General features: G+C 39.5%; 2 protein-coding genes across 5 annotated transcripts in view; both read right to left on the reverse strand.

The window, feature by feature from the left end:
* Window positions 1-16,273, reverse strand: part of RMDN2 (regulator of microtubule dynamics 2) — a 76,560-nt gene that overhangs the window by 18,562 nt on the left and 41,725 nt on the right. For 3 of the 4 annotated variants that reach the window (XM_019447282.2, XM_019447271.2, XM_053890996.1), the window contains 3 exons: window positions 13,482-13,557; window positions 11,998-12,075; window positions 1,058-1,156 (listed from right to left, as the gene is read on the reverse strand). In XM_019447282.2, coding sequence (XP_019302827.1) covers window positions 1,058-1,156; window positions 11,998-12,075; window positions 13,482-13,557 — 253 coding nt within the window. The remainder of the gene's footprint in view (window positions 1-1,057; window positions 1,157-11,997; window positions 12,076-13,481; window positions 13,558-16,273) is intronic. The other variant, XM_053890995.1, reaches the window with a different exon arrangement.
* LOC109265770 (uncharacterized) lies at window positions 8,932-11,988 on the reverse strand. Its single transcript, XM_053890997.1, has one exon. The coding sequence runs from the start codon at window positions 10,942-10,944 to the stop codon at window positions 10,333-10,335; it is 612 nt and encodes a 203-aa protein (XP_053746972.1). The 5' UTR covers window positions 10,945-11,988; the 3' UTR covers window positions 8,932-10,332.

Below are 16,273 nucleotides of genomic sequence, written 5' to 3' on the forward strand. Positions count from 1 at the left end.
ACCACAGGTAAGGGAGAGGGGCAGAGAGAGACAGAATCTTAAGCAGGTTCCATGCTCAGTGCAGAGCCCGATGTGGGGCTCGATCCCATGACCCTGGGATCATGACCTGAGCCAAAATCAAGAGTTGGATGCTCAACTGACTGAGCCACCCAGGTGCCCCTTGATTTCCTTTTTATAAAACAAAAAAGATGACATTAAATAAAAAATAAGAAACATCTGGCCCTTGTACTTTTATTCCCTGTACTTTTTCCCACTGGACTCATGCTTAAGCTCAGAACATTTATTTTTTTCCACAGAGCACAGTAGGTAGGCACTAAGCATTCATTCATAAATGGAAAGTACAATGAAATGTACTTGTGATCTTAGAATATGTGTTCTCTAAATCCCTTTCAGTTCTACAAAATTGATCCCTAAGATACAACAAAAAAATATGAGAAGGTACAAAATGTTGGACAATACAATTTAGAGTCTGATTTTGTCTATATTGTTACAAATCTGAAATAGGTAGCCAAAAAAGATGAAACATCTTAGTCTCTATAAGATTCTATAACTGGTTCCAGAGAAAGATAAAGGGATTAGCCTACCAGAAAGTTGATTATATGCACACACATATATTACTGTTTAGAGTTTTATTATACATTTTAAACAGGAATGAAAATACTGGTTTGGTCTGATACCCTAAGAATGTTCTAGAGAACTGTCTGCAACCTGTAGAATGGCTTTTGAAATAGCTCTCCCTTTCGGCATCTTTTAGTTCTTTAAGATTAAACTGGTTCTATATTAGGCTCATTACGAGAATTTGGAACCAAGTCTAATAATCAGGGCATGAATGCTTTTGCACATGCCCACACAACCTGGAGAGCTGCTCTTGGATTTGGTAGTAAGGGCTGTACCTAGGACCTAGGGAATAACTAGCTGCTCTGGGAAGCAGTTTGGACATGCTAAAACTAGGACTCCACCCCAGGCTTCCATTGGAGATCTACATGAAGAAGGGTAGGGGGAACTAACGCAGCTCATAGCCAGTTCGATACTAAAATAATGGATACACAAAATATACCTTAAGGAAATTTTGCAAAGCTTCTTCTACAGTTGAGGATGGTATTTTTCCAAACAGAGTAGCAGCCATTTTTTTCTCAATCCAGCTCAGTTTCGAGACCTGCAAATATGAAGCAACATCATTCTTAGAGAGTTTTCACTTTTTGAATGAAGAATCTCTCCTCAGTTAGATGTGTGTGTGTGTGTGTGTGTGTGTGTGTGTGTGCGCGCCTGTGTAGGTGTATATGTGTGTGTATGCATATAATACATAAATATGGACATATTCCTAAATAACATATACAACAGAGATCAACTTAATGATATTAATATTGTACCTTCCCTTTTTTATAATTCTAACAAACTATGAGCTCTAAAAGCACTGGTTACCAAACCAATTTAAAATACTCATGATGAGGGGCGCCTGGGTGGCTCAGTCGGTTAAGCATCCGACTTCAGCTCAGGTCACGATCTCGCACTCCGTGAGTTCGAGCCCCGCATCGGGCTCTGGGCTGATGGCTCAGAGCCTGGAGCCTACTTCGGATTCTGTGTCTCCCTCTCTCTCGCCCCTCCCCCGTTCATGCTCTGTCTCTCTCTGTCTCAAAAATAAATAAAAAAATAATAAAAATCAGAGTCAGGGGTGGGGATGGGGAATAATGCTGATCCTGTTTGTTCATGTGATTCAAGAGTCTGAGATGGCCATACAGTATTTCTTTGCATGGAGTATAGGAGCTACCAGACCCCACCTTTTCTTTCTTACTGCCTACTTCCCGCTGCCAACCTGATCCAGAATACAGCATCACAGAAATGTAAATAGAACAAGGATCCTCAACCCAGGGGGAGTGTAGAGCGAGGTCTCAGTATACATATTTACAATCCAGGAGAAAAATTTTTTAACCAATAACCACCAAAATTAAATTTCCTGTTATCGTTTATTTTTTGCTTCCTTCTCCCATCATTTTATTTTAATTCCAGTTGAGTTAACATACAGTGTTATGTTAGCTTCAGGTGTACAATATAGTGATTCAACACTTTCATATATCACTCAGTACTCTACGAGATAAGTGTACTCTTAATCCCCTTTACCTATTTCCCCCATCCACCTGCCACTGCCCCTCTGGTAACCATCTGTTCGTTCTCTTAGTCAAGTGTTTGTTTTTTGGTTTGTCTCTTTTCTTATTTCCCTTGTTTGTTTCTTGAATTCCACATGAGTGAAATCATAAAATATTTGTCTTTCTCTAACTTATTTCACTTAGTGTTAAACCCACTAGATCTGTCATGTTGTTGCAAATGGCAAGATTCCATTCTTTTTATGGCTGAATAATATTCTTCTGTGTATAAATACCACTTCTTTATCTATTCATGTATCAATGGATACTTAGGTTACTTCTATAATTTGACTATTATAAATAATGTTGCAATAAACATAGGGGCGCATGTATTCCTTGGAATTAATGTTTTTGTATCCTTTGGTAAATATCCAGTAGTGTGATTACTGGATCATAGAGTAGTTCTATTTATAATTTTTCAAGGAACCTCCATACTACCTTCCACAGTGTCTGCACCAGTTTGCATTCCCACCAACAGTGCATAAGGGTTCCTATTTCTCTACATCCTCACCAACACTTGTTATTTCTTGTGTTTTTGATTTTAGTCATTCCAATAGATGTGAGGTGATATCTCATTGTGGTTTAGATTTCCATTTCCCTGATGATGAGTGATGTTGAACACTTATTCATGTGTCTGTTGTCCATCTGTGTATCTTCTTTGGAGAAATGTCTGTTCATGTCTTCTCATGTTTTAGTTGGATTATTTGTTTTTTGGGTATTGAGTTGTATATGTTCTTTATATATTTTGGATACTAACCCTTTATCAGATATGTTATTGGCAAATATATTCTCCCATTCAGTAGGTTGTCTTTTAGTTTTTTTGGTTGTTTCCTTTGCTGTGTAGAAAATTTTTATTTTGAGGCAGTCCCAATAGTTTATTTTTGCTTCTGTTTCCCTTGCCTCAGGAGAATCATCGAGAAAGATGTTGTTATGGCCAATATCAGAGAAATTACTGCCTGTGCTCTCTTCTAGGATTTTTATGGTTTCAGGGCTCACATTTAGATCTTTATTCCATTTTGACTTCGTGTATGGTGAAAGAAAGTGATCCGGTTACAAGTTGCTGTCCAGTTTTCCCAACACCATTTGTTGAAGAGACTGTCTTTTTCCCATAGCATATTCTTGCCTCCTTTGTCAAAGATCAATTGACCATGTAATTGTGGATTTACTTCTGGGCTTCCTATTCTGTTCTATTGATTGCATGTTTATTTCTGTGCTGGTACAAACTGTTTTGATTGCTACAGCTTTGTAATATAACTTGAAGTCTGGAATTCTGATACTGCCACTTTCGCTTTTCAAGAATGTTTTGGCTATTCAGGGTCTTCTGTGGTTCCATACAAAGTTTAGGATTGCTTGTTCTAGTTCTGTGAAAAATGCTGTTGGTATTTTGATAGGGATTGCATCAAATCTATAGATTGCTTTGGAGAGTATAGACATTTTGACAATATTTGTTGTTCCAATACATGAGTATGGATGTCTTCCCATTTCTTTGTGTTATCTTCAGTTCCTTTCATTAATGTTTTATAGTTTTCTGAGTACTGGTCTTTCACCTCTTTAAGTTTATTCCTAGGTATTTTATTATTTTTGCTACAATAGTAAATGGGATTCTTTTTTTAATTTTTGAACATTTTATTCATTTTTGAGGGACAGAGAGAGACAGAGTGTGAGTGGGGGAGGGGCAGAGAGAGAGGGAGACACAGAATCTGAAGCAGGCTCCAGCCTCTGAGCTGACAGCACAGAGCCCAACATGGGGCACGAACTCACGGACTGTGAGATCATGCCCTAAACCAAAGTCAGACGTTCAGCCAATTGAGTCACCCAGGTGCCCTGGGATCATTTTCTTAATTTTTCTTTCTGCTGCTTTTAGAAATTCAACAGATTTCTGTACATGGGGATTTCTTATCCTGTGACCCGAATGAATTCATTTATTAGTTCTAGTAGTTTTTCGAGGAAGTCTTTATTTTTTCTATATATAGATTCTCCCAACTGCAAATAGTGAAAGTTTTACTTCTTCCCTACCAATTTGAATGCCTTGTATTTCTTCTTCTTCCCCTTCTTCTTCCCCTTTCCCTTCTCCTTCTTTTTGTCTGATTGCTGTGGCTAGGACTTCCAGTACTATGTTAAATAAAAGTGGTGAGAGTGGACATCATTGCATTGTTCCTGACCTTAGGGGAAAAGCTCTCAGTTAGCTGTTTTTCCACATAAGGCCTTTATGATGTTGAGGTAGGTTTCCTCTAAACCAACTTTGTTGAGCATGTTTATCATGAATGGATATTTACTCTGTCAAATGCTTTTTCTGCATCTATTGAAATGTTCATATGGTTTTTATCCTTTCTCTTAATAATGTGATGTATCACACTGACTGATTTGCAAACAATGAACCACTCTTGCATGCCAGAAATAAATCCCACTTGATCATGGTAAATGATTTTTTGAATCTATTGTTAGATTTGGTTTGCTATTATTTTGTTGAGGATTTTTGCATGTATGTTCATCAGAGATATTGGCTTGTAGTTATTTTTTGTAGTGTGTCTTTATCTGGTTTTGGAATCAGGGTAATGCTGGCCTATTAGAATGCATTTGGAAGTTTTCCTTCCTCTTCTATTTTTAAGAAAAGTTTGACAAGAATAAGTATTAACTCTTCTTTAAATATATGGTAGAATTCACCTGTGAAACCATCTGGACTTTTATTTGTTGGGAGTTTTTAAATTACTATTTAATTTCACTGCTGGTAATCAATCTGCTCAAATCTTGCATTTCTTCCTGTTTCAGTTTTGGTAGGTTATATAGTTTCTAGGAATTTATCTATCTCTTCTAGGTTGTCCAGTTTGTTGGGATAAATTTGCATAATATTCTCTTATAATCCTTTGTATTTCTGTGGGGTCAGTTATTTCTCCTCTTTTGTTTCTATTTGAGTCCTCTTTTTGTTTTTGTTTTTGTTTTTGTTTTTTTGATGAGTCTGGCTAGAGGTTTATCAATTTTGTTGCTCTTTTTAAGGAACCAACTCCTAGTTTCACTGATCTGTCCTTCCGTCCTTCCTTCCTTCCTGCCTTCCTGCCTTCCCTTCCTTCCTTCCCTTCTTTTTCTGTATCATTTATTTCTGCTCTAATCTTTATTATTTCCTTCCTTCTGCTGGATTTGGGTTTTGTTGGTTCTTCTTTTTCTAGCTGTTTTAGGTGTCATGTTAGGTTATTTGAGATTTTTCTTGCTTCTTGAGGTAGACCTGTATTGCTATAAACTTCTCTCTTAGAACCACTTTTGCTGGACCCCAAAGATTTTGGATTATTGTGTTTTCATTTTCATTTGCCTCCATGTATTTTTTTTATTTCCTCTTTAATTTTCTGGTTGACTCATCCATTGATTAGTAGCATATTATTTAACCTCCATGTATTTGTGTTCTTTCCAGATTTTTTCTTGCAGTTGATTTCTAGTTTTACAGCGTTGTGGTCAGAAAAGATGCATGGTATGACTTTTTGAATTTGTTGAGACTTGTTTCATGGCCTAACATGTGATCTATTCTGGAGAATGTTCCATGGGCATTTGAAAAGATATACTTATTTTTATTGCTTTTGTACTTTCTACCTTTCTTACTCTTATTGATGGTTTTTCCTTTCCACTCACAGAGTCCCCTTTAACATTTCTTATAGGGCTGGTTTAATAGTCCTGAATTCCTTTAATTTTTGTTTGTCTGGGAAACTCTTTATCTTTCCTTCTATTCCGAATGATAGCCTTGCTGGATAGGGTATTCTTGGCTATAGATTTTTTTCTTTTCAGCACTTTGAATATATCATGCCACTCCCTTCTGGCCTGCAAAGTTTCTGTTGAAGAACCTGTCTCTAGCCTTACGGGGTTTCCCTCATATGTAACTGTTTTATTTTCTCTTGCTGCTTTTAAAATTCTTTACCACTGCTTTTTGCCATTTTAATTACTATATGTCTTGGTGTGGACCTCCTTGGGTTGATTTTGTTGGGGGATCTCTGTACCTCCTGGATCTAAATTTCTGTTTCCTTCTCCAAAATCAATAAGTTTTCAGTCATTGTTTCTTCAAATATTCTGCCCTCTTTTTCCTCTTATTCTTCTTCTGGGATCCCTATAACGCAATTGTTATTACATTTGATGGAGTCACTGAGTTCCCTAAGTCTATTCTCATCTTGCATAATTTCTTTTCTCTCACTTGCTCAGCTTGATTCCTTTCTATTACTCTGTCCTCCAGATCACTGATTCGTCCTTCTGTTTCTTCTAGCTTGCTATTTATTCCATCCAGTGCACTTTTAATTTCAATTATTGAGTTTTTCAACTCTGATTGGTTCTTTGCTATTTCTGCGTTAAGGGTCTTGCTGATGTCCTCCACTCTCTTCTCAAGTCCAGTGAGTAGCTTTGTGATCATTACTCTAAATTCTCTATCAGGCATATTACTTATCTATGTTTCCCTTAGGTCTCTTGCTGTGATTTTGTCCTGTTGTTTCATTCCTCTGTCTCCTCATTTTGCCTAACTCTCTGTGCCTGTTTCTCTGTGTTAGGAAAGTCAGATATATCTCCTGCCCTTGAACATAGTGGGCAGGGTGTGTACCCTTAACAAGGTGGTGCTGGTCCTTTTCCACAGGAGATGTGCAGCTGCTGCCAAGACAGGGGCCAGCTGGGCCACTCTGCAAAGCACATGTGGGCAGGGGCACGGTGCTTGCAAGCTGTGTGCGTCAGTCCTCTTCTACAGGGGATGCACAGTATTTTTTGCTTCCTTTTAAAAACTTTTCTTTTTTCCCAAATATGAATATTAGAGGTTTATCATAAAAGATTAAAAGGATTCAGAAATGAATACTTAAGAGGGTACTGATACTCTCTCAACCCCATCAAGTGCCTTCCTTCCCAGTATCATCTTCTAGGTTTCTAGTAGCCATTAACCTCTATTAAACAAAATTATTCTCTTGCCTTCCTACATAGTGTTACTTATTGCTCTGTTTATTTTTGCTTTTTTTTTTTACTTTAAAAAAAATGATACCATGTTGTTTATTTCTTTCTATGACTCATTTTTTTCACTTATTACAGTTTTAAGAGTTTATCCAGGTTGCTGAGTGTGACTGAAGTTCTGTCGTTTAAATAGCTGTGAAACATTCCATCATTTAAACATATGTCAGTGAGTTTTCATCCACTCTTTTGTAAATGGACATTTGGATCTTTTTCATTTTCTTGCTCTTAGGAACAAGGCTGCTGCAGGCATTCTTGTACATGCCTTCCAGAGTACATTTGCAAGACTCTCTCTAGGGTAGGCACCACTGTGGGTCATATGGTAGGCAAGTAATCAGATTTAAAAGCTAGTATCCAATTATTCCCAAAGCAGCATGCTCCTACAACAATGCAAAAGTTCCTGTTGCTCCATATCTTTGCAACATCTTACACGGATATTTATAAATTTTATCAAATGAGTAAGAATAAATGGCATCTCCTTGTTGTTTTTTTAATTATAATTTCTTATTTCAAGACTTATGTTTCTTAAGTTGTTTTATTTCATAATTTGAATTTAATTGCATTATGATCAGGAAACCTGTTTGATATCGATTCTTTGAAATTTATTAAGACTTGCTTCATGACCTCATATTGGTCAATGTTGTGAACACTCTACATATACTGGAAAAATGTGTATCCTCCAGTGGTACATTATTTTTATGTGTGTATTAGATCAAGGTTATTAAATGGGAAGCTCCAATGTTTTACATGCTTAATATGTTTTTTTTTTGCCTTCTTGTTTTATTAATTACCAAGAGCACATGAAAATTTAGCACTGTGCAATATCCTTTCTTCCCTTCTATGTCTTTTTATCTTTCCTTCATATTTTCTATCTCTTTGTTCCTCTGTGCTGCACTCCAGGCAACCTTTTCAGATTTACCTTAAAGTTCACTAATTTTCTCTTTAGTGGTGCCTATCAACTGCTAAATCTTTCCACTGAGTTTTCTTTTAATGTGAAATAATAGACTTTTATACCAAAATTTATCTTATCTTTTTTCTAATCTACCTGGTCAGTTTTGTAGTCTCATGCTCCTCATCCATTCCCCTCTCCCCGATTCCTTTTATTTGAAAAAAAGAAAAAACCACACTGTACAAGTAGCTATTTAACGTTGTATATTCCACGGTTCCAAGATCTGAAGTCCTTTTAGATCTATTCCTGATTTTGGTTTCTGTTGACTGTCATACTTGATGGCTTATTTCTTTGTATATTCTATTATTTTTGACTGTGACCTCATCATCCTTGGGCTACTCTGCAGTTTTATAAGGCCTGTGTGCATGTATATTCTTCCAGGGAAGATCAACATTAGCTTCTGCCATTTGTTTATGCCATGAAGATCAGGATCCACTTTAAATCAGAATTTCCTTCTTGGGTTTTTGTTTGCTTGTTTGTTTTTATTTTTATTTTTATTTTTTTAACTTTTAAAGAATTTATTCTATGAAGAAGAGACCAGGTGATGGCCACAGGCATGACAATTGGGGTCCAAAACAGAGAAAAGGTCTTTTTCATCACAAAAATCAAACTTTACCCCTAGTGTCCTTCTCTCAGGGTTTGTGTTGAGTTTCCAGACCCTTAAGCTCTATTAAGAGCCAGCTTTCACTACTTTTAGGTAAATTCACCAAAATTCCGTTCTTGTTAAAAATTGTGAATAACAATGGGGCGCCTGGGTGGTTCAGTCGGTTAAGTGTCTGACTTCGGCTCAGGTCATGATCTCGCGATCTGTGAGTTTTGAGCCCCGCATCAGGCTCTGTGCTGACAGCTCGGAGCCTAGAGCCTGCTTTGGATTCTGTGTCTCCCTCTCTCTCTGCCCCTCTCCTGCTCATGCTCTCTCTCTCTCTCTGTCAAAAATAAACAAACATTAATTTTTTTTTAAATTGTGAATAATATTTCTGTGAAAGCTGGTGAAATCAGTTAAACTCAGCATTTTGGCCGGTTCCATTTTTCTGTTTCTCATCTTAGCATAACTATCATCTGTCCGTACGACACACCCATAAGCAAGGAAAACAAAGACAGAATCCTAGCTTTTAGTTTTTACATTGTCCCCATACTCTCTGAGGGCCAGTAGCCTTCGTGAAGCTTCGTGTGGGAGTAGAAGGCTTCTTGATCCGGGAAGGATTTTCCACAGATGCTGCCCAAGCAGCCATCATCCTCCTTGCGTGAGTGACAGATGCGGCTGTCATGGGCAGCATGGGATGCAAAAGATTTACCAGAGTACTTGCATTTGAAGGGCTTTTCCCGAGTGTTGCCTGATATATGTGCAGAGGATGCTAGAGGCAGTGAACCTCTTTGTGCAATACACACACTGGGATGGTCTGTCTCCAGAGTGGATTCTCGTGTGTTTGTTTAGGCTGGAAGACTGAGAGAAGCATTTCCCACACGTAGAACACTTGTGAGGCTGGTGCTTCTCGTGAACGTGCAGGACAGGGATCCGGAGCTGGTCCCACTTCTCAAAGGATCGTTTGCAGACAGAGCAGGGAAATTTCCTATCACCCTGGTCCACACAAGGGGTGTACTTGAGGTGCTTGTCTCTGTAATATTTGTAGGTAAATACTTTTCCACATCTTTCACACCTGTAGCCTTCTGCAGACTCTTCAGAGGGCCCAGGCACCTGCTTCCTCTGTTCTGTGAGCTAAAGGCTCACGGGAATGTCCAAAAACTTTCCATAGCAGTCTCCATACCACACAAGGAGCTCTTGGTTCTGGCAGATATCCTTGCAGCTCTCGTAAGATATCTGCCTTTGACATTGCAACCAGGCTCTGCTCCTTGGGGAAACAGGCACAGTTGACAGAGGACATCCAGTTCCCTGCACCTCCTTTTCCATCTATAAAGTGGCTCAAATGACCACCTTTGACGGCCTCGCACATCAGAGAACTGTCTGCATAGGTCTTGACTTCACTGGCATTGACCACTTTACCTTGAAAAGGTCCAAACCTGACTCCTTTGGCAACAAGGCTACTGCAGAATGCACCAAAAATTCCACACTTCACCAAACATCGTCTGCTTGAGGCAGAGACCTTCTGGTAGTTGAAGGAGTCTTTACCCAGAGTTCGACAAAGAGAAGCAGATCCAGAGCTGTCTGTGGGGACCAGGAACCCGGGAAAATGACTTCCCTTGCTGGTTCAGGAGTTTGGAGCCCTCCTCAGACCACTTGCTGGGGGAGAAAGATAATAACTGGGAGGCCTCCACCCCCTCAGGTCACCGGGAAGTGTTCGCAGCCGGCGGCGGCATGAAAATTTCAGGTCCACGGCATTGGCCACTGTCGCGTCGGCCACCAGTATGGCCCAAGCCTTCACTGGTGGCGCCTGTATACTCATGCCTGCTGTTGAGGAAGTGGGGCACCTCTCTGGGGAGCTGGGGAACTGGGTACCGCGCTGGTGGCTTGCTGTACCAGGGCGGATCGTAGAGCCGCTCCCTCCACAGGGCCAGGTTGGAGCTCAGCAAGGGAGGCGCGGACCGCACCGGAAGGCAAAGGGGGACATAGCGTGGGATGCAGGCATGGCGGCCTCCAGCTGTGGGAAAAGTTGAACATCTTCCCCCGCAGCGGTTAGCATGTTCCCATAGCGGCCACAGGCCGGGAAAGGTGTGCAGGAGGCGTCCAGGTGTTGGGGGCGCCCTGGGCCGCCCTAGGCAGGTAGCACATGTTGCCCTTGGATCTGGCCTCACCTGGCGGCCGCAGAGCCATCCCGGGGCACAGCGTGGGTCGGGTCTTCCAGAGGCCCACCACGCAACCAGCACCTCCAGGGCCCTGAGGGTGGCAGGGGCTCCGCACTGGTAGGCTGCAGGCTGGTGTTTGTTTTTAACAGTCATTTATTTTTGAGAGACAGGGAGAGACAGAGCATGGGCAGAGGAGGGGCAGAGAAAGAAGGAGACACAGAATCCAAAGCAGGCTCCAGGCTCTGAGCCATCAGCCGTTCGACGCGGGGCTCGAACCCACAGACCGTGAGATCGTGACCTGAACCACCTGGCCGCCCCTCCTTCTTGGGTTTTTTAAGCCTAAACATATAATGTACATTCAAGCCCCAGACTCGTGTGAGGTCGGGTTGGTGGGTTTTAAGCCTTTGGAGTCTTGTACCTTCATGAAGACTCAGATTCTTAATATCAAAAACTGGCATAATAAAAACTGCTTACAGGGCTGTTTTAAGGATTAAAGGAGATAAAAAATATAAAGTATAAACTGCACATTTGATACATAGCAGGTGTTCAACAAAAAAGCTTCCTTTTCCATTCCTAATCTTCAAACCTCAACTAACAAGCTTCCTCTTTTGCTTATGCTAATCTTCTCATTCAGAAATAGCATTTCTCTTAAGCATAATTTTTTCATGCATCCCTGAAGACGTATTTTCACATTATGTTAATTTTCTATAAACTAATGTCACTTAACACACCGGGGCTTAGACTCGCCAGCTGCCTTTATTTATTCCTATATATTTCATGTCCTTTTCTAAATTCAGGTCTTTCAAGGCAAGAACAGTAGGCACATAAATGCTCAAGACACTCTGTTAAGTGACAAAGTCCTCTCACGAAACAAAGAGTAGGACACCAACACAGGGCACACGCAGGTAGGTGGCTGATCGCCAATTGAGAGAGCACAAAGGAGACGGTGTGATTGTTGTGAGGGGAAATGGAGAGGTGGTAGGTGGAAAAGCACAGATATCTATGTATACATATAAAACCACATGCCATATGTAACATGGTATATAAACCAATCAATCATAAACTCATAAAACACGTACTGATTTTATCATTTTCCCTACAGCAGCCACCTGGTGAGACAACTAAAGAAAGAATAAGTCACTAAAAATATATCACGTAATCAAAGTATATTGAGATAAGAATTATGGATAAAAACATTCGGCTTACAGTATAACAGTATCTTCCTTTGAGGTAATACAAAAAAGGTTCTTCGGGTAAAAACTGGATTGCTTTATCCAGATGCTCCTAAAAGAAAAGTCCAAAACAAATACCATCTCTCAGGGTTCAGGTGGTGTTGAATGCAGCTGTGTCGAAATTCAAAGGGGCTTTATGGTGTTGTTTAGTCCCCCTCCTTAATCCCTACCGTTAACATAAGACGTCATACCAATAATTCAATTATCAGAAATGAGTGCTCACAACTAGAACCTGACTGTGATGATGATTTCATTAAGCTATGGGTAATTTAAAGCCAACGTCACTATAAAAAGTAGAAAACCTCCAAGTGACGCTTTTGTCTGCCCATGACTTGCCTAGCTAATACTCATTCAGCAGCACGCTTGCAAGTTTCAAGTGATTAGGATATAATGGAAGACAGAATAGCAGAACTGGGTTGTGGAGGAAGCTGTTCCCCTGACATTATCAAAATGGGTATAGGGAGCTGGAAAACAAAGAAACTTCTTAGCTCATTTATTGAGCTATCAAAGCTACAGGCACATTACAAATGATTTACACGTATACTACTTATTTTATTCATTTATCACTGTATGTTGAAGTCCTAGATTGGATTCTATTCCCCCCACCAAATCAATACGCAAGTATTTTATTCATTTATCATGGTAAGTTTAAGTCCCAGATTGGATTCTATTCCTTCCACCAAGTCAATATGCAAGTAATGTTAACTAATTAGTCCCAATCATGTTTCTGATGTTGGTGAACTCATCACCAAAAGACTAATCCTGTCTTTGAAAAAATAATACTCATCCACTATGTAAGTTCTTTCAGGATCTAGAATAATAATCTTCAATCACTCAAATACGTTTCATTTTTTTGGCACAGTACTATTTAAAGACTGTCACTTCATTTAGATAAAAAAGATAGGGACACCTGAGTGGCTCACGCAGTTAAGCTTCTGACTCTTGATTTTGACTCAGGTCATGATCTCACAGTTCGTGTGCTGGAGCCCCACCTTGGACTCTTTGCTGACAGCGTGGAGCCTGCTTGGGATTCTCTCTCTCCCTCTCGCTCTGCCCCTCTCCCCTTCTCGCACATGCTCTCTCTCTCAAAATAAATATATAAACACTGAAAAAATAAAATAAAAATTAAAAAGATAAACTTCTTGAGATTGAGATTAATTTGGGTTTTATAACTTTTTTTTTGAGAGTGAGAGAGAGAGAGAGAGAGCGCATGAGCAGGGGAGGGGCAGAGGGAGAGGGAGAGAAAGAATCTGAAGCAGGCCCCATACCCAGCATGGAGCCTGTCATGGGCTCAATTCCATGACCAATAGATCATGACCTGAGCCAAAATCAAGAGTTGGACGTTTAAGTGACTGAGCCACCCACACACCGTGAGAGATCCATTTATTAAATAATTTGATTTATGCCTTTTAATGGTACACATAGCTACATTAAAATATCTTTAATATCAAGAAATACCTTGAAGCGATGTCCATAGTTGATTTTATTTTGTAAGCCCTCAAACTCAGACACATAGCCACACAAGACTGCATACCTGAAAAGGATAAAAACAGTGGATAGTGCGTGAACTTTTTAATCAAATATACCAAGTAAACATTTTAAGAATATCTCTAAAGCATTCATTAATATTTGATGAAAGGATTCAGATAGATACAAGGGCCCTAAAAATAATAAATACTTGACATTAACATGAGGCTGGTTTCCTCAGCTATTACTGAGGATACTCACACCGTCTACCTCGTATGTGTGCCACAAGGGCAAGATACCTAAAACGTGTAATTGCTTAGAATACTACGTGGCACACAGTGAGTTTCAAGAAATATTAGCTGCTTCTATCACCATCATCAGCATCAAAGTCACAAAGAGGCTCTCAGAAAAAGTCTAGTCATAACAGTGATAAATTGAAAAAATATATTGTGTCATCATATCCCTGTTCCTCCTTAATAGAATTAAAAATAAAAATGTCACGGCCTCCCTTGATATCATTTGAAAACAAAAATAAGTATCATGACTAAAACAAACAAAGTCAAAGGTAATTTCAAAATACACTTTTTTTAAAAAGTTTATTTATGTATTTTTGAGGGGGGGCGTGTAGGGGCAGAGAGACAGGGAGAAAGAGAATCCCAAGCGGGCTCTGCACTGTCAGCACAGACCCCAACACAGGGCTCGAACTCACAGACCATGAGATCATGACCTGAGTTGACATCAAGGGTCAGATGCTCAACCCACTGAGCCACCCAGGCACCTCCACTTTTCTTTTTCTTGAAAGTTTTAAAAAAAATTGTTTATTTATTTTGAGAAAGAGAGAGAGAAAGAGAGTGAAAGTAGGGGGAGGGGCAGAGAGGGAGGAGAGACAGAATCCCAAGCAGGCTCTGCACTATCAGCACAGAGGCTGACGTGGGGCTCAATGACAAAAACCGTGAGATCGTGACCTGAGCCAAAATCAAGAGTTGGACGCTCAGCCATCTGAGCCACCTAGATGCCCCATGAATACGCTTTTCCAAAAAATTCCCCATGACCTTCAATCCTTCCTTGGAAACACTGCATACGAGAATATGGCATCCCATGAATTGTTTGCTTTTTTTTCCCACTGGGAATACAAAAGTTACATCAATAATTATTTGAAATAAGTTGGGTGCAATATTTGTTTAGCAATTTGCTCACTCCAAAACCTGGGGATATATTACTTTTCATATTCAGAGGGTTTCTGTCTGTGCAAAATATTCATTTACCTAAATCTTTGAAGAGTAGGTATTAATTGCTACTTGCATTATCATAACTGAAATGAAAGATGTAACTTTGGGTATTTATCTTGATCATTTGTGTGGATAAGCAGAACTTTCAAGTACAAAAATGAAGTGAACAATTTTCTTAATTTGGAACAGTGAGACCATTCCCGAGCACAAAAGATCCCACAATTTGCACAACTTATGACAAACAATAAAATGGTCACTTTTCAGTTATGACTTTTTTGACCTCTTAATTTTCAGTTTCTATACAATCAACCAAATCTGCAACAGTAGAAACAAGAATGATGACTAAATCAACCTATCAAAAGTGACCTGAGAACTTAACCAGATTAGGAGATGTTACTATTCACAAATTCTACCATCACATTGCCTGACACATACCTCTCACCACCCACCAGAGATTGAGTTTGTAGGAATAGATTACTGGACTCGTGAGCTCCCCTGGAAAACCGTTACTGTCACCTCCGGTCTGACCATGTTCTTCTGAAATTCTCTCTGTCGTTCTGCTTTATCATTCCTCCCAGGGAGTTCCAGAAAGTGGAGCAAAATTCCACACAGCTACATCCCCAAATTCCCCCATTTCTATTGTGGGCATTATTTGTATTTAAAACCTTAGGTCACTTTATTTAAAAAAATAAGCTTTTATTTATTAAAAAAATTTTTTTTAATGTTTCTTTAATTTTGAGAGAGAGAGAGAGAGAGTGTGTGTGTGAGTGGGCAAGGGGTAGAGAGAGAGGGAGACACGGAATCCAAAGCAGGCTCCAGTTTCTGAGCTGTCAGCACAGAGCCTGATGTGGGACTCGAACTCACGAACTGTGAGATCACAACCTAAACCAAAAGTCTGGCACTTAATCGACTGAGCCACCCAGGTGCCCCAATAAGCTTTTATCTTAAAATAGCTTGAAATTTATAGAAAAGTTGCAAAGATGGTAGAGAGAGTTCCCATATACCCATTACTCAGTTTTCTCCACTGTATACATCTTACGTTACTACAGTACATTTATCACAACTGTACTAACACTGTCAGACAAGATTGATATGTAATTTTTGCAATGTACCCCAATTAATATGTTATTATTAACTAAACTCCCCACGTTATCCAAATTTTCATGTTTTCCCCTAAATTAAATTTTGACACTTTTCTTTCCATCCCTCCTTCCACGTGTATCTCTATTCATTCACATATATGAAAATCTTTTGTTTCTAATGTGAAAGTCTTTTGAATTACTCTTGTCACCCATCATACACTCTGTTCCTCATAATTTTGTGTTACTTGCAACTTTTATTACATACTTATTATATCTTCATCCACTGACAAATTATGGAACACACTAGTGTCTAAGATACAGACGTGGAATCCTGGAATCGTCTCCAGGTTGATAGTGATGTTGCCAACAGTTACTCTGTTGAACAACTGGCTTAAACCCTTCTCTCAATATGGGTAACCCAGAGGCCTGCCCACATTTCTATATCTTGTCCACAAGAATGTGGTAAGTAAAC

This window comes from Panthera pardus, unplaced genomic scaffold, assembly GCF_024362965.1.
Source record: "Panthera pardus isolate Hobbes unplaced genomic scaffold, ASM2436296v1 HiC_scaffold_26, whole genome shotgun sequence".
Classification (NCBI taxonomy): domain Eukaryota; kingdom Metazoa; phylum Chordata; class Mammalia; order Carnivora; family Felidae; genus Panthera; species Panthera pardus.

What these genes read in the sequence shown, in the direction of transcription:
- LOC109265770 (XM_053890997.1), bottom strand. Translation starts at nt 10,944, where the DNA reads ATGACTGTTAAAAACAAACACCAGCCTGCAGCCTACCAGTGCGGAGCC.